General features: G+C 37.6%; 1 protein-coding gene across 1 annotated transcript in view; it reads left to right on the top strand.

The window, feature by feature from the left end:
* The window catches only part of CASC3 (CASC3 exon junction complex subunit), a 19,735-nt gene extending 9,511 nt beyond the window's left edge, over positions 1-10,224 (top strand). Inside the window, exons 7-13 of the mRNA XM_072414821.1 lie at positions 713-1,383; positions 3,579-3,640; positions 3,856-3,964; positions 4,048-4,146; positions 4,798-5,015; positions 6,298-6,420; positions 7,107-10,224. Of these exons, the coding sequence (XP_072270922.1) occupies positions 713-1,383; positions 3,579-3,640; positions 3,856-3,964; positions 4,048-4,146; positions 4,798-5,015; positions 6,298-6,420; positions 7,107-7,151 (1,327 nt within the window). The 3' untranslated portion in view covers positions 7,152-10,224. The remainder of the gene's footprint in view (positions 1-712; positions 1,384-3,578; positions 3,641-3,855; positions 3,965-4,047; positions 4,147-4,797; positions 5,016-6,297; positions 6,421-7,106) is intronic.
* The last annotated feature ends 763 nt before the right edge of the window (positions 10,225-10,987 follow it).

Genomic DNA, 10,987 nt, shown 5'->3' with positions numbered 1-10,987 from the left:
ATGTGCACAGCGGGACCATGGAGGTAAGGATGTGACAAAATTACGGGGTTAACCATCCTAGCCATTTTTTTTTGCCCGTACGAAGGTCGGGCATACCGGCTAGGTGGTTAAAGTAAATCTGTGTTCAGTTGATGGCTAATAAACTGCAGCTGTATAATATAAGGGGAATTCCTAAAAAACAAATAGTAACTTTAGCTCTTCAAGTGGTTATCTTCTCCTTTCCTTTACTGTTTGCCCATTGTTATGATGGAAAGCCTCACTGGCTAGTAGATAGGGGGAAAAACCCTACATCAAAGTTTCTGAACACTTCAGCTTGCAGTATGGTGTCTGTACTGAGCTATACATTTCAGAACAATGGTATATAATGAGCACAAGAGCCTTAATTGTCTAACATCTCATCTCATTTGACAGCGCTAGTAAAAGGGAAAGCATAAAGATTATTCTTGCCAGGTTCTTTACCTTCCAGGTACCTATTGTGGATGAACGGTCTATCCTCTGTTGTATTGTACATACTCCTCTGACGTCCCGATCCACCACAACCTTTTTATGCTCTGTTAAAAACTTCTGTGGTTGTTTTTAAAAATATGCTTCACCCTGTAAATTTAGGTGAAAAAAAGCTTTCTGGTAATTAGAGGTGTTAAAGTTTCTTTGATTTTTTTTTTTCCCCACTTGCGCAGGTTGCTAAAAAAAACTTTTTTTCTCTCTTTTTTAGGTACAATAGCCCCTCTAGAGAAGACCAAGAAGAAAAGCCAATTAGGCAGTCAAACCGTTACCATGATTCCAATTCTGTCCCCCCACCCCGAACCTACAACAATCGCAGTGCCCCTAGCAACAACAGAGCTCCCTCTAACAGGACCTATTCACGTCCTGGTGGGTACAAGGAAAATCGCCCTGTCAGTTACCCACCAGAGACCATTGTGACTCCACCACCTACCTCTGAACGAAGAAAGGATTATGGAGGTTATAGAGCCCGAAGCATAGAGCAGCCTTCACAACCACCAAACGAATCATCCCCTGAAACAGGAGTTCCTAATAAAGTTGAACCAGCAAATGAGAAACAAGCAGCTGATCCATCACCACCACCTCCTGATAGGCCTGTGGAGAAAAAATCCTATTCCAGGGTCAGGAGGAGTCGGATTAAAGGTGGTGAGGCTGGAAAGAGCATTGATGACACTACATTCCCTGACTTGCCTCCTCCCCCTCCACCACAGATGCCCACTGAGGTGGTTCCGGAGCCCTCTCCACCCATACCTGTAGTAAAACCTGGTTGCTGGGAACCTCCTGTAGAAGGAGGTTTGGCTGGACTAGAGCAGGACATGTCCCAGGTCAACATTTCGGACCAGAACTGGACCCCTGGGCAATCGCCATATGTTTCAACTCGTGGTATGTACACACACACAATTTATATTTATTTTTAGTACACTAATAGTGTGCTAGTGTAGTACACTAATAGTACACTGTTCTTCATTTGTATATTTATTTAAAAGTGATTTAGAGGGTGTTGTTTCCAAGGGAAGAAAGCCTTTATCCCAGACAATAGAAATCTAGAATCTCTAAAATATAGCATTCATACAGCAGTCCCATGAACTACTGTTTACAAGGGTGGGATGCAGTTTTTCTGGTTACTCTACCCCTTCCCACAAAATAAAACGGTTCTTATTCATTCTCCTTGTTACCATCATTGCCTATTTTCTCCAGTGACCATTATTGGACATCTGTACTAGGCTCAAGAGATGTCTTCATCAACTTCTTAAAAATAAAATGTAAGGACTTACACAAGCTTAAATGGACCTAAACTTAAAAATGATTTATGGTTTATGTATCATGTTGTCCAGCATGTTAATCATAATTTGCAAAAGGTAAAAACATTTGAAAGTGATTATATCACATCACATTTTTTTTGTATGTGAAAAAAAATAGTGGCCATGTGTTGAGGTTGCAGTATAGCCAGCCAAAGAAGACAAAGTATAATAATTGGGTTGTCAAGTAAGATCCATCCATTCCGTCCATCTACATATCATGAGACTGTATAGCTTCTGGCCAGATACCTAATTATATGTCATGGAATAGACTTGCAAGAAGGATGATTTCTTTTTCCTGTCCTCTTGCCCAGCTTTTGGCAGCACTGCACCAACATCTAGTACCAGCAGCAGTTTGCACAATTCCAGTAAGTACAGTGCTAGAAAAATAAATATGGTTTTACTGTAATCCATAAACAATATTTGTAAAGCCGTTATTATAAACAATATTATGTAAAGCAGTCTTATTCATTTTATGTACAGGCCTGAATTCCAGGGAAACTGCTAAATATAAAGTACCTGAGCTGTTTTTTACTGTAAAACATCACTCTTATGATTCAAGCACCTTTGTCAGACGTTATGTAAAGTGTTGTCACTTTGTACACCATTGCAATTAGGCAGTACAGTTTCACCAGCTTTCCCCAGCGTGTAGGAGAAGATTAAATAACCAGTAGTACATAGATGGGGTTATTGTTCACTCTGATCCTACAAGTATGTTTAAATTGTTGTCAACCCCGTAAAAATACAGGAGCTTTGCACCATGATTTTCCTACTCTATTCCCCCTCAATCAGACGTATCCTAAAACTGTAAATCAGACCTGCCTGTGGCTCCAGTTCAGGTTATGTGCATTGAGTCCATTATGGTATGTTACATGGCGTAGATAATTGCATTTTAGGCACATTCTTGAAGCTTCTGATAAAGTCCCTTTCCCATTACATTTCACTTGTAACCTAGAAATTTGAGATTTTAAACTGAAAAACAAAATTGTAAATATCCAGGTATTTTGGCAAGTGCAACACTTTAGATCTACTTTGATACCCCATATATTGTGAAGGGGTTTGCTAGATTTTCATAGGTGTTGTGGATGACCTGGTTATAGTTCATTTTCTTGTCCCTGCTATATCTGCTAAAACTCCAGTGACCAGGCCAACTTTGTCTCATTGGTATTCTACAGTTAAGCACTGCTTGGCCATTTCCACTTCTTTTTCTGGTCTCCATTGTTTTCAGCCTTCTTTGCAACACCAGAGGTATGATAGAAGGCTAGATTCTTTCCCTAACAATTTTGTGTTGGCCAGATTTTAAAATGCATCTTGAAAATTCATCTCCAGTGAGAAAAAAATAAAGTGCAATTCAAATAGAAGAACATGCAGTATGTACATTTAAAGCCTTTTCCAATTAAATACTTTTATGTACCATATGATCACTTGACATAATAACCCTTCTGACTTTCTATCAATTTTGAAATATGTATTCTAGGGTTGGTTTAGAAGCTTTGGTTGGTAAAGGGATGCAGGTAAATGACACTGAGGAAAACATACTTTTGAAGAAACATAATCAAGGATGTTGGATAATTTTATTTATTTATTTTTAAGTTTACTGCTCGCCCATCTTCAAAAAAAACTTCTAGGGGGAATACTGAATTTGTCTGTGTTTTAGTGCAGCCTCTGTAACCCATAGGAACTGCTAACCAAACTGGGATAAAGAGTAATTTTTGTTACTTGGTATTTTAATAAAGCAAGCTGCAGAACAATATTCTAATCTCTTAACATTTTTTACAGGTATTCCAAATCACATTCACATGCCTGCAGCTCCTCCACAATATGGCCGCATGGAAGGAATGGTGAGTAGCTCCCCTAATGTGGCTATATTGATGCTTCTGTAGTTGGTTTTGTCTTCAAATCGTATCAAGAAATGTTAGAAATGACAGCTGGGTAATTTTTTTCTATTGCTACTATTTAAGATGATTTTCTTTTCTGATGGTTGGAAGGAAGCTTTCTTTATAGAAAAAGTGTACCAAAAACGGATGAATAGGTTTTTTTACCCCCTCTTATGTAGGGAGTTCAGAGTGGCCGTGTCAAGAGGTATTCTTCCCAGCGTCAGAGGACCGTTCCTGATCCTGCTCCAATGCACATCAGCCTTATGGAAGGTCATTACTATGATCCACGTGAGTGCCTCAGTAGAGTGTTCTCCTCTTTTTTGTTTCAGCATAATGTTTCTGGTGTGCTAATTTCTTCTTCTGATTTTCAGTTCAGTTCCAGGGACCAATATATACTCACGGTGATGGCCCTTCCTCCTTGCCTCCTCAGGGCATGATAGTTCAGCAAGAAATGCACCTTCCCCACCCAGGTACGCGATATTTAGAGTATTTAAAAAAGTACTTCCTGTCTTTTGTTTTGATTACACAATGTGATTGACTGTTAGTTGACAGCTAACAATAAATAAAGCCATGTAACAAAAGCTTGTTTCTTTCATGTTTGTGTTAAATGAAGTGGTATGGGTGTCTTTTAGCATAGACTATTTTTAAATAACATAGATAGAAGTGCACATTTATACAATACATATCCAAATGAGATAAGGGGGGGTTGTAAAGTTTCTATGTTTATTTTATGTTGTAATTTAGCTGTGTATGAATTGAACCTTGGCAATAGTAATTTTTAAAGCTTAGCCTTTGATTTTGCAGTCCCTAATATCTACTATTGAGCTGTTATGAGTCTTTTCATTGACGTGTTCATGAATATTGATCCAGTTCTCTCAGCCAGTTCCTTTTGTGTTACTGAACTTTACTAGAGTTAATCAAGTAATTGTCCCTATCACAGTTTTATTTACACTAGTGCCCATTTGGTCAAAATAATATGACGGTAAAGGCATATATTGATTGTGGATGTAAACCAGAACAACGGTAATTTCCTAAATCATAGCACAGTGCTCCGTTTTTATCAGAAAGTCTGTATTTTTTTAAAACCGATTTTAAGTCTTTTTCTTTTTTTTTCTTTTCAGGTTTACACCCACACCAGTCTCCTGCCCCTATGTCTACCCCAAACCTTTACCCTGCACCAGTCTCCATTCCTCCAGGCCAGCCTCCTCCACAGCAGCTGCTACCCCCTCCATACTTTACTGCTCCCCCAGGAGTCATTAATTTTGGCAACCCAGCCTACCCTTATCCCCCAGGACCATTACCTCCCCCACCACCAGCTCATCTCTACCCTAATACACAGGTGAATATGGAACTAAACTAAAAATTGTCTATTGGTATATTTAAATACAAACTGTGATATGCTGCCATTTATAACATCCCTAAATGTGGTAAATGTATTAGTTTTCCTATCTGTTTTCCTTTTATTTGTATTAGGTGATCCTGATGGTAGCACATCAGTAAAAAGGGGGAAGTCTTTAGTCCTCACAAATATCTGGACACTGTAACTGAAAAATGTTTATTATCCTTCAAGTATGGTGCCCTTGATCCCTGTTTATGTGCTACAGTTATTTTGACCCCAAAAGTTACTAACCCATCCCTGAATATAAATGCTCACCCAGAAACAGAAAATGACTAAATATCCAAAGTTTTACAGTTGTAAAAAGAACAGAATTTAGGGGGAAATACTGAAGGTAAACCTGCTTTGTCCATGCAGGGAAAAGCAACTGATTTACCTAACTGCCCTTTCCTATACTCGCCAAAGACTTTAGGGGAAGTTTTTCAATGTCTACTTATTAGGTAATTACAGTAAAACTGTTGATTCCTCAACTTCGTGTTTTAAAGGTGGGAAGTGAAGGGAAATTAGCTAAAATCATGGATATCCTTTATTTCAAGTTTGATTGTCAATTAGATCAAATTCTGTAATTTAGTCTTCAAGGTTTGAAGTCAAATATTTTAGTTGTTTAAGTTCTGCAACATCAAAGCGTATTTATTTATATTTGGTTAGAGTAGAGAAGGGATCAAACCTCTCTCAGGTTGTTCTCCCCCCCCCCCCCCTTTAAAATACATTTTCTAATTTCCTGATTCATGGGGGACAAACACAAAAGAAAGTGAGAAAAAAATCTCATCTCTAACTCTGTAAAACTATTTTTTTGTGAAGGAGAAAAATATTTTAAAGTTTCCTGACATTCCATTCTAAGTGATGAGTATTAGACCAGGAAATCACATCAACGAGGATACATAAAGAAGATAAAACCTGATAGAGTGTTTAACCATTCCCTTCTCTATAAAAAATGGCTTTCATTTAGACTTAAGTTCAACAGTGTGCCAATAACTAATGATAATTTTTGTATTATATAGGTTAACATTTTCAGAAAGCAGAAGATTTAGACGGCAGTGAACAGAGCGAGTTGGCAGTTTAAATTTTCAGAACTTGTTTAGAATGGATAAATAAAGGCTTTTATAAATCAACTTTCTTTAAAGTTGATTTTCCTGGAGAGGTAGTTTCAGAAAGGGAAGATAACTTAGTGATGTTTACAGGTATCTGGGTATGCTAACATTTACTTTTTTTTTTCTTGTGTTAGGCACAGTCACAGGTATATGGAGGAGTGACGTATTATAACCCCGTACAACAACAAGTACAGCCAAAACCTTCCCCACCTCGACGGACATCACAGCCAGTAACAATCAAACCACCTCCGCCAGAGGTAAGATGGATGGTGCTCATTCAACTCTTTACAAGTTTACTGCAAAGATTGGGCTAGGGAAAGTGCTAACCGTGTCTTTAAGATTGCTGGTTTAAACATTTTGGTTGCCGCTAGCAAATCACGTAAAATAGAAACTTAGGGCCAAAAACAGACCTGTGAAATCTTTTTTTAAAAAGCCACTTTTACTGTAATGTTGGCATTATTTTAGGAGCTGCCCTCTTCAATAAGTCCTCTCCACCACTAGACATCAGGGTGGAAGGAAGACGGTACCATGCAAAATAGGGCTGTCCTATACTTGGTGTTTCATGGTTCTGTAGAAACGTCTAGCATTAGTTCTTTACCTTCTTGCAAGCTATGATGGCTGTTTATTTGATGCAAACTACTGTATATACACTTAAACAGCATCTGCTGCTCATGTGGCAGATACATTTCTTTAGTGCTCAGTTTTATTTCAAATTTAAAACTTGCTTGTGGCAGTTTATAGCCCCTGGAGCTGCCCATTAATAGCAATTCCGTTACAAGCCTCAAAGCTCAAACGCCCTATAATCATAGTCCTTCTACTGTGCAGTTTATAGTATAGAAGGGATAGGTGAATTACACCGTGTTTTTATTGCCAAGGTAAAAAGATTTCTGTTTGTGTTGGCTGCCTTTGTCGCTTTGTCTAAATGTTATATTGCTATTTTTAGGAAAATAGAAACTTGAAGACAACTAAAGAGAAGGCTAGTTCATGAGCTTCATAATACAAGATGCACCTTCTACCACCATCTGTCTCAAATTTCAGACCAGTGTTTTTATTAAGAAAAGAAACTCCTCCTAGCCAACCAGATTTATGCAAGTTTTCCGTACATTAGAAAATGTCTCGCCGTTCACCAATATTATTGTGTATTTTTCTGTATGTTGGTAAACCATTTCTTATATAATATAACATGACAAGATGGTCACAGGAAGCCATTTTGTTATGGTGAGCCTCCTTGTGATTTTGTACAGTTTTGCCATGTAGAAACAAGTGCTGCTGATTTAAAAAATAAATAAATATAGGGGGGGGGGGGACAAAGTATTTCTTTTACCAAAAGAAATCTCCAAGTATTTTGACTGATATACCAAATGTTTAGGACTAATTGTTCTACTAAAGAGACATTGTCACTTTGTCCATTCAGGACAAGTCAATTTTGTCTGCAGACAGCCTACCCACCCAAGCAGTTATAGTTCTCTACAATCTACCGCCGCCTCCCTACACAGCTGGAACACTCACTAACAGAGTGCGGAAACCCACCGTGCTTAGACGAATATGGTAAATCAGGCCTAAACCTAATGGGGGGCTTCAATATTGTCACCTGTTTAGGTTTAGATACCAAAGCACTGACCATGTAGGGCTGCGTTCCTAGTCATGAGCAAGTTCCGACCTTATGCAGGGCTGCTTCTCCTCACCGTTGTGATTGAACAAGGTGGCAGAAGAACAAAGATCTGGAAAGTAAAGGATGGGCAGTTAAGTAAATCAGTTGCTTTTCCCTGAATGGGCAAAGCAGGTTTACCTTCAGTAGAGGTACTTTTGTGTGGCTTAGGCAGTTCACATATCCTAAAGGACCCGGACACCCAAGCTTGAATGTTTTAGTGAAAGCTTGGATGCAGAAATTTACTATTGAATTCACACATGGTGGATAATTAATATGCTAATGTTCAATTTTAATTGAACTAATGCTGGCTTATGCATTAGTCTTGGTCAGTTCCAACCAGCTTTTAATAGATCGAACCGACTCAATGAGTCAAGACAACTTAACTGTAATCAATTCCATGAATACCCAGATCAACATGGAAGTAGGTTGTCTTCCTAAGATTTAATTATCTTTTAAATTAAAAGCTAGTTGAAAGTGAATAAAATTGCTGTGTATACGCTCTGTGTTATATTTAAATAGAGATGAAAATGCAACTGAAAGAAAACAATTTTTTAGATACAATATTTTTTCCTATTGGTTTCTGGTAATTTAGGATAAGATTTCCCTTAAGGGTTTCTTTCCACCAGTGTTCTTTTTATACCTGGTTCTGGCAAGGTAAGTATGACTAATTTGGTTCCGAAGAGACTGTACCTAGCATTTATAGGTGTTTCCAGGCTTCTGCCATAAATAAACCAAGAGTAGTAAGCGTGTCATTCAGATCTATAAAATTCTGTCCGTACCCCTGCGTGTTGTTGCATTCTGTTGTTTTACAAGTGTTTTATATAGGACAAAATAACACCCCAAATTTTGTAATAATTTCAGAATTGTTTCAAACTGGTGTTTTTTTTTTTTTTTTTTACCCTTATAGCACACCTTTCACTGGGAGATTATGTGAGCTTTTGAAAAAAGTAACTGCTTGCCTTATTGGTGTTCTGTCCTTAAAGTGGGCCTACCACTAAGATTCTGTGAGCTGACAGATTCTGAACTCATTGTAAAGAATGATGATTGCCTGAATGTAAAGATGATTTTTTGGTGTCAGTAGTTTGTTACACACAAAAGCAAACATGTACATAATGCAGTTACAGAACACTTATTCTGGGCTGCCAATCAGAACAACCAGGACAGAAATAGAAGTTTACAACATTTCTCAATGAAAGTTTAACTTTAAGGAACCTGTCAGGACATAAAAATTGTGAGCTTCCAGTGCTTCCTTGTGTTACTAGATGCTTGTTCCGGGGCTTCCATTGTTCTCCTTTCATTTATTAAGATGACAAAGGTAAAACGAGCACATGTAAAGTAAGTGTTGTGACACCTAATAGGTCCGTATGTGGTCATGTTAGTGCTGCATTCCCTGGATTTCTGCATTAATTCTAAATGACACACTTGAGCTAAAGCCTACCACAATAAAAGTTGATCTTTGCCATGGGAGGTAGGAAATACTCTGCATTTGTTGGAGAACGTGTGTTATTTATTTCATTTGTTGAAGGGTCCATTTAAAGGCTGCCTTAACGCAACGCAAAATCACTAACATACAATGATGCCTTTATACCTTTAAGATGTAAACGGACCCTTAGTATTGCACCTAGGAGAAGATTGACAGCCCTGGAACATGTCTGTTTTAGATTTTTATTCATAATATTGGTTTGTGCATTGTTCTCAATAGAACCTAGCTAAGAAGGTCTGAATATTAAGATCACACTAATGTGGAAATTAATGGTACATTGGGTTGGGAAAAGTTGGGAAAAAAAGAGCAAAACAGTTGGGGAAAAAAAGAGCAAAGGAAAGCATAGATTTACTCGGCAGCCAATCTAATTTTCTTCCAAATACCCAGTGCAGCCTACAGAAAGGAAACAGACACTTGATTGGTTGCTGTGGGCTGCAGTCTATTCCTTCCTGTTCCCAAGTTTTCTCTAATCTGTCAGTGTATTAGAAAACATTTACTTATTTAACTTAATTGGTATTACAAAAATACATTTGTAAACCAAATTGTTTTCTCTGTAATAAAAGTCCAAGGCACCATCAAAAACAAATGGTTAAAAGACTTATGTTGACTTTAACCCCCTAGGTCAGTGTGGCCTTGTAGTTGAGTGTTAACTGCTTCCCTGCTGGAGTGTCTTGTACACATGGCCTGTGGCTGGAAAGCATCACAGGCCACTGTGCAAGCAAATAAAATTGTATTTTTTTTATCTTGCATAGTTATGTCTTGAAAATGTTCTTGACCTAAACACACTGTGATGGCTTTATAATTATTTTTTATTGTTTTGTTCTGTGCAGGTGTTTTTCTTTTAACAAAAAAAAAATCTGTATTTTTTGTGAAATGCAATTATAAGTTAATAAAAATGTTTGGAGAGGTTATCTCCAGCAATTGTAAGAGTTGTCTTTTATCTTTTTTTCCTATTAGAGGTTGTAGAGATACGACTTTATAAAGAGATCATGGAAGGAGACCATCCTATTTAATATACATATTTTTTATTATTATTTGGGGTCCATGTGATACTTCACCTAAAATAACTATAGGTTTGTGGGTATTTCCAGTCCCTTGTGATACATTCATCTTGAAAATGTGGTTGAGAAGTTTAAATTGTGTTTTTAGAATTTTGAGCACCATTGAAGCTCTCTGAGGATTTGCTTTTGTTATAATTTAGTGATCCAAATATTTAATCATTTTTTCCCAGTAGATGCAAAGACTTTAGTAAGGGAGATCCCAAATATTTCCAAGCATTCCACAGTATTGTTGAATGTTGGAGCAGCAGGGCTGTTGAGTCTGAACATAAAACATTCAACTCCTCTATTATGGTATCCCAGGTTGTTTTTTTATGCAAAATATTTATAATATATAAAAATAAAATCTATTTGCTGAAAAAAATGTCACATCAGTTTTATCTGATGCTCACAAAGGCAGCTAGTCAAACCTAGTAACATTATATGACCCTGAGCCAACCAGCTCCTGTACCCCCTCTATGCTGCTCTCCAAGCAAGGGAGTAAAAGGTAGAGCGCTAAAATAGAACCTTGGGTAGGAGAGTGCGAAAAGCATAGGTCGCCTTGTGCGTCATGTGCAAGTAATCTGCAAAATAGGAATATCATTTGTTGGAGTTAGCAACACAGTACAACATTTTAGATTTATACGTATATA

This window comes from Pyxicephalus adspersus, chromosome 6 (genome assembly GCF_032062135.1).
Source record: "Pyxicephalus adspersus chromosome 6, UCB_Pads_2.0, whole genome shotgun sequence".
Lineage (NCBI taxonomy): Eukaryota > Metazoa > Chordata > Amphibia > Anura > Pyxicephalidae > Pyxicephalus > Pyxicephalus adspersus.
The sequence above is the reverse complement of the archived record's forward strand: the minus strand, read 5'-3'. Positions and strand labels throughout refer to the sequence as shown.